The following is a 14,928-nucleotide window of genomic DNA, read 5'->3' on the forward strand; positions in this document are numbered from 1 at the left end:
TAAAACAATACAGTACTTGCTTTCTCACTGATATGTGTGGAGTAGTAGTAGAAGGTGGGCATCTCATGGTGACATGTTAAAACAATACAGTACTTGCTTTCTCACTGATAGGTATGGAGTAGTAGTAGAAGGTGGGCATCTCATGGTGACATGTTAAAACAATACAGTACTTGCTTTCTCACTGATAGGTATGGAGTAGTAGTAGAAGGTGGGCATCTCATGGTGACTTGTTAAAACAATACAGTACTTGCTTTCTCACTGATAGGTGTGGAGTAGTAGTAGAAGGTGGGCATCTCATGATGACATGTTAAAACAATACAGTACTTGCTTTCTCACTGATATGTGTTGAGTAGTAGTAGAAGGTGGGCATCTCATGGTGACATGTTAAAACAATAAAGTACTTGCTTTCTCACTGATAAGTGTGGAGTAGTAGTAGAAGGGTGGGCATCTCATGGTGACATGTTAAAACAATACAGTACTTGCTTTCTCACTGATAGGTGTGGAGTAGTAGTTAGAAGGTGGGCATCTCATGGTGACATGTTAAAACAATACAGTACTTGCTTTCTCACTGATATGTGTGGAGTAGTAGTAGAAGGTGGGCATCTCATGGTGACATGTTAAAACAATACAGTACTTGCTTTCTCACTGATAGGTGTGGAGTAGTAGTAGAAGGTGGGCATCTCATGGTGACATGTTAAAACAATACAGTACTTGCTTTCTCACTGATAGGTATGGAGTAGTAGTAGAAGGTGGGCATCTCATGGTGACATGTTAAAACAATACAGTACTTGCTTTCTCACTGATAGGTATGGAGTAGTAGTAGAAGGTGGGCATCTCATGGTGACATGTTAAAACAATACAGTACTTGCTTTCTCACTGATAGGTGTGGAGTAGTAGTAGAAGGTGGGCATCTCATGGTGACATGTTAAAACAATACAGTACTTGCTTTCTCACTGATAGGTATGGAGTAGTAGTAGAAGGTGGGCATCTCATGGTGACATGTTAAAACAATACAGTACTTGCTTTCTCACTGATAGGTATGGAGTAGTAGTAGAAGGTGGGCATCTCATGGTGACATGTTAAAACAATACAGTACTTGCTTTCTCACTGATAGGTATGGAGTAGTAGTAGAAGGTGGGCATCTCATGGTGACATGTTAAAACAATACAGTACTTGCTTTCTCACTGATAGGTATGGAGTAGTAGTAGAAGGTGGGCATCTCGTAGTGACATGTTAAAACAATACAGTACTTGCTTTCTCACTGATAGGTGTGGAGTAGTAGTAGAAGGTGGGCATCTCATGGTGACATGTTAAAACAATACAGTACTTGCTTTCTCACTGATATGTGTGGAGTAGTAGTAGAAGGTGGGCATCTCATGGTGACATGTTAAAACAATAAAGTACTTGCTTTCTCACTGATAAGTGTGGAGTAGTAGTAGAAGGGTGGGCATCTCATGGTGACATGTTAAAACAATACAGTACTTGCTTTCTCACTGATAGGTATGGAGTAGTAGTAGAAGGTGGGCATCTCATGGTGACATGTTAAAACAATACAGTACTTGCTTTTGTCACTGATAGGTGTGGGGTAGTAGTAGAAGGTTCGCATCTCATGGTGACATGTTAAAACAATACAGTACTTGCTTTCTCACTGATAGGTATGGAGTAGTAGTAGAAGGTGGGCATCTCATGGTGACATGTTAAAACAATACAGTACTTGCTTTCTCACTGATAGGTATGGAGTAGTAGTAGAAGGTTGGCATCTCATGGTGACATGTTAAAACAATACAGTACTTGCTTTCTCACTGATAGGTGTGGAGTAGTAGTAGAAGGTGGGCATCTCATGGTGACATGTTAAAACAATACAGTACTTGCTTTCTCACTGATAGGTGTGGGGTAGTAGTAGAAGGTGGGCATCTCATGATGACATGTTAAAACAATACAGTACTTGCTTTCTCACTGATAGGTATGGAGTAGTAGTAGAAGGTGGGCATCTCATGGTGACTTGTTAAAACAATACAGTACTTGCTTTCTCACTGATATGTGTGGAGTAGTAGTAGAAGGTGGGCATCTCATGATGACATGTTAAAACAATACAGTACTTGCTTTCTCACTGATAGGTATGGAGTAGTAGTAGAAGGTGGGCATCTCATGGTGACATGTTAAAACAATACAGTACTTGCTTTCTCACTGATAGGTATGGAGTAGTAGTAGAAGGTGGGCATCTCATGGTGACATGTTAAAACAATACAGTACTTGCTTTCTCACTGATAGGTATGGAGTAGTAGTAGAAGGTGGGCATCTCATGGTGACATGTTAAAACAATACAGTACTTGCTTTCTCACTGATAGGTATGGAGTGGTAGTAGAAGGTGGGCATCTCATGGTGACATGTTAAAACAATACAGTACTTGCTTTCTCACTGATAGGTGTGGAGTAGTAGTAGAAGGTGGGCATCTCATGGTGACATGTTAAAACAATACAGTACTTGCTTTCTCACTGATAGGTATGGAGTAGTAGTAGAAGGTGGGCATCTCATGGTGACATGTTAAAACAATACAGTACTTGCTTTCTCACTGATAGGTATGGAGTAGTAGTAGAAGGTGGGCATCTCATGGTGACATGTTAAAACAATACAGTACTTGCTTTCTCACTGATAGGTATGGAGTAGTAGTAGAAGGTGGGCATCTCATGATGACATGTTAAAACAATACAGTACTTGCTTTCTCACTGATAGGTATGGAGTAGTAGTAGAAGGTGGGCATCTCATGGTGACATGTTAAAACAATACAGTACTTGCTTTCTCACTGATAGGTGTGGAGTAGTAGTAGAAGGTGGGCATCTCATGGTGACATGTTAAAACAATACAGTACTTGCATATCAGAACATTTAATAGAATACAATATCTCAGAACCACAGATTTATTTTGATGTCTGGATGTCTATGAATCACCGATTTCAACAGAGGTAAGGAATAATTCAATTAAATGCTGTATTGTATATACATATATACTCATATGTAATCCGATTCAATCATTGATACTTTGAGGCTAAGTTTTGGAAATGGTTTTGACCTGCCGAATTTTGGTCTTTTTATTCTGTGGATTAAGAATGTAGTAGAGGTTTTTTCTTTGAAAATAAAGCATGCATTGAGCTAGAAAAAACAATTGTAGTGATGGTTTGAGAGCGTAATATATTTTGAGTAAATCGAGATTCCGTTGTGATTTTTTGTGATTTTTCATGCACAAGAAAACATCGGTATTTGGGGTAAGTCTGAAGAGTTGATCTTGACTCCCAACTGCTCCACAACGGTGATTTTTGGCATCGGTATTCTCTTAAAGCTGCTGATGAAATCTGGCAAAGATAGTTTGTCTACCACTTGATGTCGTGAACCCTGTGAAAGCAATCCTGCTTCTCAGTCTCTTAACTTATAATTAATGAGTTAAAGATGGTTTGATTGCAAAGTTAAGATTTTAGTTATTTGAATTAGTGTGCTCGGTTAGACAAGAGAACCTGTTAGTGAACATTTGCTAACAATTACTATGTTTGGCTTCTTCAGTTAGCAACTGGTTGCTTGGACTTATTCACTTCCGAAAAAATATACAATAAATTCGGTTAATTTGGGGACAATATCTGAGCTGTGGAATAAACTATTTTTGTAATACATATGTCACAAGCATTGGAGCTAAACTAGTATAGGGTATAATCATTTTTTTCTCTTTATTACAATGATTAATTATTCTTAAAGATGTACAAATTGAATGAGTTAACAACAGTAAAATTATTATTTTGTCTTGACAGAGTTTGGGATCCTAGAGTGGATTTAGTTAAAGCTGATTGGTCAGTTCTTCAGCCGACATCGTACTTGCTGCCATTACTTGTAGAACTGTCTCCATGGCGATCTAAGTTTGCTGAAATAAAAGAAACTCTAGATTCAGATACTGATGTTGTTTTTGTTGCTGACTTTCCAGGTAACATAACCTATTATTATATTCTATACATTCATTGGGGTCTGTTCAACAATTGCAACTACCAATGGTCAAATGACCGCAGAAATCTTGTTGAGAGCCAGAGGGGTTTCATTCTCTCGAGTCCTGTGTCCACAGTTTCACACACATATGGAACTATGGTATAAGAAACAGTGGGCCAACAAAAATGGAACACTTTTTGCGGTTAAATCAAGTCTTGTGGCTCTTGATTCCCATTTGCACTCAAGGTCTATTACAACTCTTGTCATATGGCAGCCTGTTTCTGTATGTTATGTTATTTTGTCAGATATAGAGTATGTTATTGAGGATGCTAAATGTTTGATTGAATTACTTTCAGATTTATATTTAGAGAATTTTGTGAGTGAAGATCTTAGGAATACCAGTGTACAAGTATTGAGTGGAAGAATCCGTATTCATATAGAATCTAATGATACTAACGTATTTGTGTCTGAAGGAGAAAAAGTTCAAGTAAGCCCACAATGTATATATCTCTCATTAGTCTGAATCTCGCCATATGATTAGCTGAAGCATTCAATGTCTTATATCAGGCATTAGAAGACCTGAGTTTCTGCCACCAAAGTGAATAAACTGGCTTAAACGTCTACTGTAAAATACTTTATTTTAGCTGGAATTATTTTTCGCTGAAAAGACTTTTTGGGTGTTTTGTATGGAATTTATTTTCACTGAATTTTGATGAGCTGAATGTAAAATATAGGGAAAAAAGTATATTCGCTGGATTTTATTTTCACTGAATCATTCCTTCATAGCGAAAATTAATTCCAAGCGAAAATAAAGTATTTTACAGTATATAACTAAATAAATTCATATAACTGTCAGCACTATTTACAGTGATTGTGGGTTTATGATATACTGATCAAAACAGGGAATCCTAGTTTGAATTATTGTTGTCAGGCCTGTCGTCTGTTTTGTAAACTGCTTTGTTTATGTGTGGAAATAATATGTGGTCAGTATTACTTCCAGTTTGTTGAAATATTCCGAAGTTGTTGTTGATTTCGTCATGAACCTCACCCATCTATAGCCCCGAAATTTAAATACAAAATCTAGAAGTGCACTACATGGTGGGTAAATTCTGATTCGCCAAAATATATTAGAATGTCATTTTACCCAAATAAAACTAAAAATCGTATTTGTTGTATACTGAATCATTCAAATATTACTTATATTGACCGAAAAAAGAGCTCTATAATTTACATAACTGCATGCACTATAAATAAAGCAAATACGATGTATATCGTTAACTGCTATGATGTTTAGTGAAAATGATTCGTTAACATACATGTAGTTGTAGAAAATTACAATTTCTCTGTCTGGTAATCAGAGTTGGTCGTGTGATTAAAATGCAAATGATTGATACGAGTGTGTACTCTAGATAATTCTCATATTTTTCTGATAGCTTCCCGCTGGTGAATATCACAAAATATTTACAATATCTGAAACACCATCATGTTATATGTATATTTATGAAAATACGACTGAGATTGAATTTAACAAGAAAGTTAAAGAGTACCAGAAAAGGAACAGCTCTGAGCAAAGTACAGGTGAGTTAATTTATAGTGAGTCATATGTAAGCTATCTGCATCCTTTCTTTTTAAGAAAAATATAAATTCCAAATATGGAACAATTATGCAGTGTTTGAAAAATGGCAAATGTTCCAATAATTTCCACAAATTTGCTTGGTTCTATGCACTAATCGGTTGGATTATTGTATATTAATAATGAATAAACATGAATATCATGTATTTACTCGTAGTACATCAGTCGATACTCTCGCTGCGTTTCTTTGTTTATACTTTGCTGTAAACTTTCTCAAGACCAATACAAATTAGATGCAAATGTCATCTTCAGCAATGCGATACACCGAAAACTGGTTGAAACCAGTTCATAGTAAAACACATTGTAACAGTTTATACACAAATTCAAACAGCAGCATGGTGACTTTGACTATTTAATATACGTTTATCATGCTTTGTATAACTGTTTCTCTCCCATTATCAGATGATGCCAGTATTCATAACAACACAGACCTTGATACTGATCCTAATTTAGAAGAGAAAATCAAACTGAGACTGGAGTATATAAAATCAATTGATGTTTTTGAAAACAAGACAGCATTGGAAAGTGTACAAAATCTTTTCAGTAAAAGATATCAGCAATTACAGAGAAGGTAAGAAAAGAAACATATTATTATACCCCAAAATATTAACAATTTGTGCTATGCAGCTCTAGTCCTCGTCAGATGTAGTGTGCACCAGGACTTATGTTTTGGAGTTTCATGTTAGATCATCATCTTTTGTACATTTGTGTGAACAAAGTAAAGTCATAATAACACCGATATGCATGACAATTGCGTTTTCATTCATTGACATTTGACTGCTGGTCATTTTGTTTTTCAGATTGCATTCAAAATGGCCAACTGGTGGCCATTTTGTTTTTAATGAATGTGGTTCTAGTGCCATCATATCTCTGCCATGCTTTGACTGATTATGTTCAAATTTTATATATTCATTACCGGTATACATCATGACATAGATATATTGGTTTGAATATCTGATTCAAAATAGCCAAATGGCAGCCATTTTTGTGCTAGTAAATAGTAACATTAATATTTTTCTGTTTTTTGTTGTTGTTTTTTTTGCAGTGTTTATAAAACAGGAGAAGCCCTTCAGAATATAATATTTGGTGCTGAGCATTCAACACAGGACACTATGAGTGATTCCGCAGATGCCGTGCAGACACACTCAGATGATTTATAGTAGTCATAGCAACTACTGGAAATATCAAAACATATCATACCCTGTAAGAATTCTTAGACTATTTGTTGTATTATTTATAGTAAATTTGCTTTTTATTGAGCCAAGTGAAATTGATTCAGAGAAACAAGGATACTTTGTTCTCCCTGGGTGCCTTTTAATCGCCATCCTTTGTTAGTCCCCGTTCTAAAAAACATCAAAATCAAGAATTTCTCAGCTGTTTACAGATGGATTTTGTTCAAACTTGGTATATACGTTGGACATTATAGGACCTTGATGCACATCATTTTGTTTTCAGATAATATTCAAAATGGCTGACTGGTGGCCATTTTGTTTTAATAAATGTGGTTCTAGTGCCATATCTCTGACTGGTTGTGTCTGGTTATGTTCAAATTTTAAATATTCATTATACATTATGTCATAGATATACAGATATATTGGTTTGACGATCCTATAAAAAATGGTCAAATGGTGGCTATTTTTGTGCTAAAAAATCATCAAATATCAAGCATTTCTGGCATGCATGGCTTGTTACCATTGACACATTTTTTTCATAAATTTACCAAAATTTGGATCAAGCTGTGTACCCAGTGGGAAACTATAACTATAACTATTTAGTACAAAATATAAAAATAAATAAAAATAGACAAAATATTTTACCTACTTTTTGGCGGGAAAAAATCATGGCACATAAAGGGTTAACCATCAACTGTTGTCACCTTTCACAATGCATATTCTAATTAATCATCATTTTATGCTAATTGGTCCATATTCAAACAAAGTCCAAAAACTGGGACTTACCGATTGACCTCTGTGCGTCTGTTCATCCATCCATATCCAGTCATATCTGCTTGAGCTGATCAAGTTCAAACTTCACAAATACTTCATACATTTTATCTGCAATACATGTTTGCACAATTGACTTTTTTTCACCATTCCAGAAACCAATCCCAGTCTTTCATGCATAGATTTTGCTCAAACTTGGTACATACGTTGGAACCTCGATGCACTCCATTTTATTATTCAGATTGGCTTCAAAATAGTGGATAAACATATTTTTGTCAAATCCAAAATGGCTGACTGGCAGTCATCTTGTTTGAGCAAAGGCACTTCCACAAAGCCATATCTCATACATACCTGGACCAATCAGGTTTATACTTCACAAATACCATGTACATCACACAGTATGTCACATACATGTATATATCTTGCATCTATAATACAAACAATGAGTTGTTCATCACAATAGCAAATTATCACCCTACTTTGACGTAAAGCTGAGCAGAACACTGTAATTTTTTTATATTATTCAGGTTCAAATTAGTTTTTCATATGTTCTTTAATGCTCTTTATATTACTTTATCTGTTTTGTGAATGTGTTTGTTAAATATCTACTCCTCTGACAGCTTTCATATTCAGTGTGTTTCTCTGAATGTTTTTTTTTTATTTCTCTCTGTGAATAAAAAAATGGTTATGAACTTTATTCTTTGAAGATCAAGCAGTGTATCTAGACATTGAGTGGTATATAACAAGTGGAATGTCACATAAATTCTAGGCTACATGTATTTCAACAACGAGATATTACTAGCACTGTACCTAGGCATTAATGGAGTGATATATAACAAGTGGAATGTCACATAAATTCTAGGCTACATGTATTTCAACAATGAAATATTACTAGCACTGTACCTAGGCATTAATGGAGTGATATATAACAAGTGGAATGTCACATAAATTCTAGGCTACATGTATTTCAACAATGAGATATTACTAGCACTGTACCTAGGCATTAATGGAGTGACATATAACAAGTGGAATGTCACATAAATTCTAGGCTACATGTATTTCAACAATGAAATATTACTAGCACTGTACCTAGGCATTAATGGAGTGATATATAACAAGTGGAATGTCACATAAATTCTAGGCTACATGTATTTCAACAATGAGATATTACTAGCACTGTACCTAGGCATTAATGGAGTGACATATAACAAGTGGAATGTCACATAAATTCTAGGCTACATGTATTTCAACAATGAGATATTACTAGCACTGTACCTAGGCATTAATGGAGTGATATATAACAAGTGGAATGTCACATAAATTCTAGGCTACATGTATTTCAACAATGAGATATTACTAGCACTAAACCTAGGCATTAATGGAGTGACATATAACAAGTGGAATGTCACATAAATTCTAGGCTACAGTTCTAAGTTCAACTTCTTACATTTTTTCCATAAGAAATATTCTCTTTTGATCAAAACAATTAAAAAACAGATTTTGTTGTGCTATGTATAACACAAATCTGGAAATGCTTTAATTTTTAATTTGTGAAATTGTATTAAGTTTTTATATTGTAGCTTATTGTATTGTCAGTTTCATAATATATATTTTGTCCTTAATGAAATAAAACATTGCAGTATGTATAATTGCGTTTTCTGTTTTTCTATTCGTTTCAACCTTCCATATAATAATGGCAGAATGTTGTGTGTGTGGCTGATCAGTCATCATTGTGTCTTTCCTGGTCTGAACATTTACTAGTACGTTCAAAAACAAAAACAAAAAAAAACGCTATTATGATCATGATATGTATCTGATGAAATTCTCTTTATGACCGAAGCATTGGCATTCCTGCTCCTGCTTTCTGATTTGCAAATATGCAATTGTATTGAAATGTGACATTAGAAATAAATGTGTCACAACCTTGTGTATTTTTTAATGTGTTCAACAACCCCCTAGAAATCACCAACTTTTTTTGTAGCAATGCAGCACTGAAACATGATAGATTAAGAGGCCATTGATTTGAAATTGCTGTTCAAAAGTAGTTCAATCAAATATAGAGCGCCCTCATTTCTGTGGTGTTTTGACATACCTCTTTATGGGCGGTAAAGTTTTTTGAAAGCAATAAAAACAGTCTGAAAAAAATTTCCCTTTCAAAGACCAAAAAGTTGCCTGACACGTCACAAAAGTTGTTTGCGAAGTTCTAGAAGTGGCTTTTAGACGGCAGGTTTTTTTAAATGTCAGGAATGCATTTTGCGAAGTTACAATGTCACTTTCAAAACATGAAAGTTGCCTGAAAAGTCACGATGGCAATTGGCAAAGTTTGAAATATAGCTTTCGATGCAGGGAAAGGAAAAGTTACTTAAAAGATTATGGAAGGCAGAAATATTCCCTGGAAAAACACGAAAGCCACATGCAAAGTTCGTAAAGTCGCTTTTAATGATTTCCTCGGCAATTATCTCGGGTGGTGGACTGTGCTGTAAGGTATATGGTTTGTCCCCTCGGATATACGTGTATACGTTGTTTGTGTGGCGCCCTCATCGTGACTAGATGGAAATACGCAAGGTGAATCTGTTTACTAGTGGCGAGGCTCGACGCCGTGTGCGTGAGTTTGAATCTTGTGTTTCGCCTGTTTATTTAAGTTTGAAATGCCAATTTCAAGGTCGAAAGAAATTTATGAAAGCTAAAAAAAGTCAGCAAAGTGCAAACAAATCGTTTTCGCTTTTGATGACATGAAAGTTACTTTAAAAGTTTGCAAGGAAAGTTTGGAGAGTCGCTTTGGACGGCGGGAAAGTCACTTGAACAATTTGACTGATAAGTCAAACAAGTCATTTGCAAAGTTCTGAAAGTCGATTTTAAAGGCTGGAAAGTTACCTGGGAAAAGTCACGAATGTCTGCAAAGTTCTAAAAATGCCTGTGGAAGGAACGCAAGTTTTCTGAAATGCCTCGAAAGCTTTTTGCAAAATAATAAATGTCACGTTTCAAGGCAGGAAAGTTTCAAGTTGCAAAGTTTCAAAAATTCGTTTTTGAAGTGCGAAATGGTTTTATAAAGTAACAAAAGTGTTCTGCAATGTTCACATAAACATTTTAAAAAAGCGCAAAAAATGCATGACAGTCACAAAATGTAAAACCTTTTGCAAAAAAAAATATTCACGTTTGAAAGCGAAAAAGTTGCCCGAAAAGCCATTAAAGAAGTTGCATAAAAATTTTCAAATTTTACAAAACTCGAGAAGTGGCATTCAAAGCCATAAAAGTCATTTAAAAATTACGAAATTTCGATTGTGAAGGCAAGAAATGTTTCCTAAAAGTAATAAAATCAGTCTTCCGATTTAGAAAAGTCGATTTCAAAAGCGGAAAAATTGCATGAAAAGTCACAAAAGTTTGAAAATACACTTCTGAAAGCAGGAAGGTTACTTGAATAGTCACGAAAATCATAAGTAAAGATCGGAAAGCTGCTTTAAAAGATGGGAAAGTTGCCTGAAACAAAAGCTTTAATCATCGAGTTAGTAGTCGGATACGATACCTGAAAATTTAAGAAACAAAGATAGTTGAAAAGATCGAAAAGTCAATCTTGAAGGCAAAATGTGCTTTTGAGGGTGGGAAAAGTTCTGAAAGTCATTTGCACAGTTCAAAAAGTAGCTTTCAAAAGCGTCAACAATCGCAACCATCGATCTCTTTTTGAAAGCGGGAAAGTTACCTGAGAGGTCATAAAAGTCAACTTGTAAACAAAGTTCGAAAAAGTCGCTTTTGAAGGAGGGAAAGTAACCTGAAAAAGCAGTCTGAAATTTTGATTTGGAAAGCTGCGACATTTTACCTAAGAATTGCCTGAAAATTCAGAAAAGTCATTATCAAAAATTGAAAAGTGGCATTCAAAGGAAGAAAAAAAAAACCTGAAAAGCCAGGAAAGTTGTCACTACCCTGAAAATTAATGAATGGCCACCTGTGAAGTTCAAAAGTCATATTTAAAGACAGGAGAGTAGTCCAAAAATCAAATAACAAAATGTTTTCTGTAGAAAAGGCGGAAAAGTTGTCTGAAAAGTGTTTAAACGCTAAAAGGGTTTACAAACTTCGCGGACAGGAAAGTTTGCATGAAAAGTTTAAAAGTTGAAACGTCGCTTTTAAAGTAGAGAAGTTACCAGAATTGTCATGAATCCTGAGCAAAGTTTTGAAAATCATTTTGTTAATTTGTTTTCTTAACTTTCCCTATCAAAATCGACCACTGTACAACTCAATTCTGTTACATGGAAACTGCATTGTAGTTTGACGTTGAGGGTCTGGTTGTCGACGTTAGTTTTAATATTGAGTTGTGATATGTTTAGTCAAATTGCGCCCTCACTGGGGTTCCCAGTAAATATAGTGTATATCATAAATGTTCTATTATACGCAAGTGATCATATGTGGGTAGGAGTCTGTGAAAGTCTGTATAAGAGTTCGTAGACCTCTGGAATGCCTACCTATTTTCCTTAAATGTGTATATAAGGGGCTGGCCATTAACAAATCTGTGACGAGAGGGTGGGTTTAAAAAAAACAATTTACAGATAAAACTCTAGAGAAAAAATTAGAGATAAACCATATTAGTGAAAAGAAAAAAACTAACACAGCAACATTATTGTGAGAAACGAACGATGAAAAATACAAGTTTTATCTTCTCCCATCCCTATGTTTCTAACAGTCAGAGTATGTGGACGTTGTACCGGAGTGACAGGGTCGCATATTAACATTCTGCGAGAAAAAACGTTAATATTCAGGATGTAATATAAACAAAATCCAGCGACAATTGAGAGATGGCGGCCATCTTGAAAACAATTAGCAACAGTCCGTGCTCTAGGCACTGTGGCGGGCAATGCTAGCTTTACTGGCCCGAAAAATTGATGTTTCTATCTATCGCATTTTTTGTGAAAGTGAATGCGAATATCGGCTACCATAGACATGTTTTCTAAGGTCTGTGATTATATAAGCAACATCACGAATTCAGCTTGCCAAATTACAGCCAAATTACGGCAGAACATAATATTCCAAAGACCAGTTTCAGAATTTTGCAAATTTGTGGGTGACCTTGAAATAAATATGTCCAAAAAGACATTCAAACGATTTAGTAAATTACGACATCGGTAATATTGCGATATGTGCGTAAATTCCAGTATCGTTTGTTGTTGCTCAGTATCATATATTAGAACAGAATTATAGCTATTTCTTACGTCAACTAAAAACTTCGTATCACATAAAATAATTATATCAACATTTAACCATGGAACTACTTAAGTCATGGTTGAATAAAAACAGAAAAAGTATAAATAGAATAAATAAATATTTAGTGTTTATAGAGGAGCTGTTATAATATTTACTATAGAAGGCTATGCATTCACAATTGCTACAGCTCGTGTTTTCGTTTCGTTACGTCTAGTTGTGTAATTTCTATGAATTTACTTTTTGTTAAAAGAAATTCTGAAATTTCTAAGTTTACAATTTTCACCAAAATGTTGCTGTAACTTATATACATTATTATGTATTTTACTCATTGAAATAATTTCATTTAATTTTGTACCAAATGAACAGAATATTTTTAAAAATATGGAAACAATTGTGTGGGTTTATTTGTAAAAACAATTACTCAAGTGTTTGATGTTTCCCGCTCAAATGTTGCTACAAAATATTTTTATGTATTTTTCTATATATTTTTTCGTTTTTTTTTTTGTTTTAGACCAAATGGACATACTTTGTATGGCCACAAATCCGGAATTATTGGAACACTGAAGCTAGCATAATTTTAATTGTCGTAATCTTTTGTATGTGCTTCAAAAGTGTTTTACACTGATTCGATTTCAGGATCAGGATTCCCACCAACTTCTCCAAAACTTACATGACGATTACAGGAGTCAGTGAATAGTTTTCTACATATCATACAAAGTGAGAATGCAACTTCAATGTCGATATTATTTTTTTTTTGGAGTTTCGAATTTTTGTACCACGTTATTTTTTGTTATGTTTTGATTTCAACGCATAAAGAAATCTACAAGTATTGTTTGTTGAACTTGTTCTAACTCCGACAACAAAACTTTTCTTTTCTTTCTTTTCTCATTTATACTATTGTTTTCTAAATTGTTTTCTAAATACTTCACACACAAATCGTAATATCATTATAAGAATAAATATGTCCAGATAATAGAAATGATTGTCTATATTAATTTGAGCTGCACCCACGTGAAAAATATTGTTAACGATTGTAAACATTTATTTACTCAGACTAACAGATACTCGCCATCAGCTGCCACACTGCCTTTAGTTGTCTGGATAGTTTTACATGGATTTATGATAGAAATAAGTCATTACTAACAAATACAATAATATAAATACTTGGTCAGTTACTAAATTTGACATTGTCATTATTAGGTGGTATGTCTTGCCTTGTCTTTATAGAGAGTTCAAAACTTACAATGCGCCTCAACCATCGGTGGTTGGTTTAAATATATTAGTTAAACTCATTTGTCATTTTACCATATATACACCAATTCATTTCCTTTTTAAGAATATTGAAATTACATGTTCTAGATAATATTATAAACAAATAAAATGGTGTGCTTCTGTTGTTTCTAGTTTGTTTTATATAAATTATCTTACCAGGCCGCATTCAACACCTTACCAGGCCCCATTCAACACCTTACCAGGCCCCATTCAACACCTTACTAGGGCCTCATTAAACAAATGAGCGACATTTTCTTTGGAGTATGCACTTTACATCGCGCCTTTGTCATCAATATAAATGTCGTAAATAATTGATTAAAATTTGTTCAATTAATTCTCTCATTACACACATTTACACAAAGGCTTCTTCCGTTTCATTTGAATGAATAATATAGTGGCGAGTGTTTCTCCATTGTGTTACTAAACGTTACGCGAGATAATCAGTCTAATAGTGTCAGTAACTAACTTTAATAGTTCCCGTGTTTAGTCAATTCGAACACAAATTCCACTCTCAGAACGTTCGAAAACTCGCATTTTTTTATCGTCTGCGTGTATCTGCGGCTGCGTAGATGGATGGTCACGGTTTGAAGTGATTAATTCACAGTAATAATAACTTCCATGCCTTCGTGTATAATAATTATGTTGATTACAACGTGTAATAACAAGAGAACAAGTATTTATTTATATCAACTGCAAACGAATGGATATTCAAGCCACAAACATATCGCACAATGCGGGACAATCTTGCGAGATCTCGCGATTATTGTGGTATAATATTATATTTTCATTAGCTGGAAGTAGTTTATAGACTGATTGTCTCTCAAACCACGATAATTTGCGCAATCCAGAAGTAATAAGTGTTACAGTAGCTGATACCTAATGTTATATGAAAATTACAAAAGTCTGGCCGCCATCATTCCGGCAC

The 14,928-nt window shown here is 34.6% G+C and overlaps 1 protein-coding gene across 2 annotated transcripts in view; it reads left to right on the forward strand.

Moving 5' to 3' along the window:
- LOC102801874 (vitamin K-dependent gamma-carboxylase-like) overlaps positions 1 to 9,194 on the forward strand; it is a 47,382-nt gene extending 38,188 nt beyond the window's left edge. The window contains exons 12-18 of one of the 2 annotated variants that reach the window (XM_085493954.1): positions 2,811 to 2,962; positions 3,797 to 3,966; positions 4,322 to 4,452; positions 5,399 to 5,543; positions 6,001 to 6,169; positions 6,644 to 6,801; positions 8,249 to 9,194. In XM_085493954.1, coding sequence (XP_085350080.1) covers positions 2,811 to 2,962; positions 3,797 to 3,966; positions 4,322 to 4,452; positions 5,399 to 5,543; positions 6,001 to 6,169; positions 6,644 to 6,758 — 882 coding nt within the window. In that variant the 3' untranslated portion in view covers positions 6,759 to 6,801; positions 8,249 to 9,194. Of the gene's footprint in view, positions 1 to 2,810; positions 2,963 to 3,796; positions 3,967 to 4,321; positions 4,453 to 5,398; positions 5,544 to 6,000; positions 6,170 to 6,643 lie in introns of both variants that reach the window. The other variant, XM_085493953.1, reaches the window with a different exon arrangement.
- The last annotated feature ends 5,734 nt before the right edge of the window (positions 9,195 to 14,928 follow it).

This window comes from Saccoglossus kowalevskii, chromosome 19, assembly GCF_978046115.1.
Source record: "Saccoglossus kowalevskii chromosome 19, keSacKowa6.1, whole genome shotgun sequence".
NCBI lineage: Eukaryota > Metazoa > Hemichordata > Enteropneusta > Harrimaniidae > Saccoglossus > Saccoglossus kowalevskii.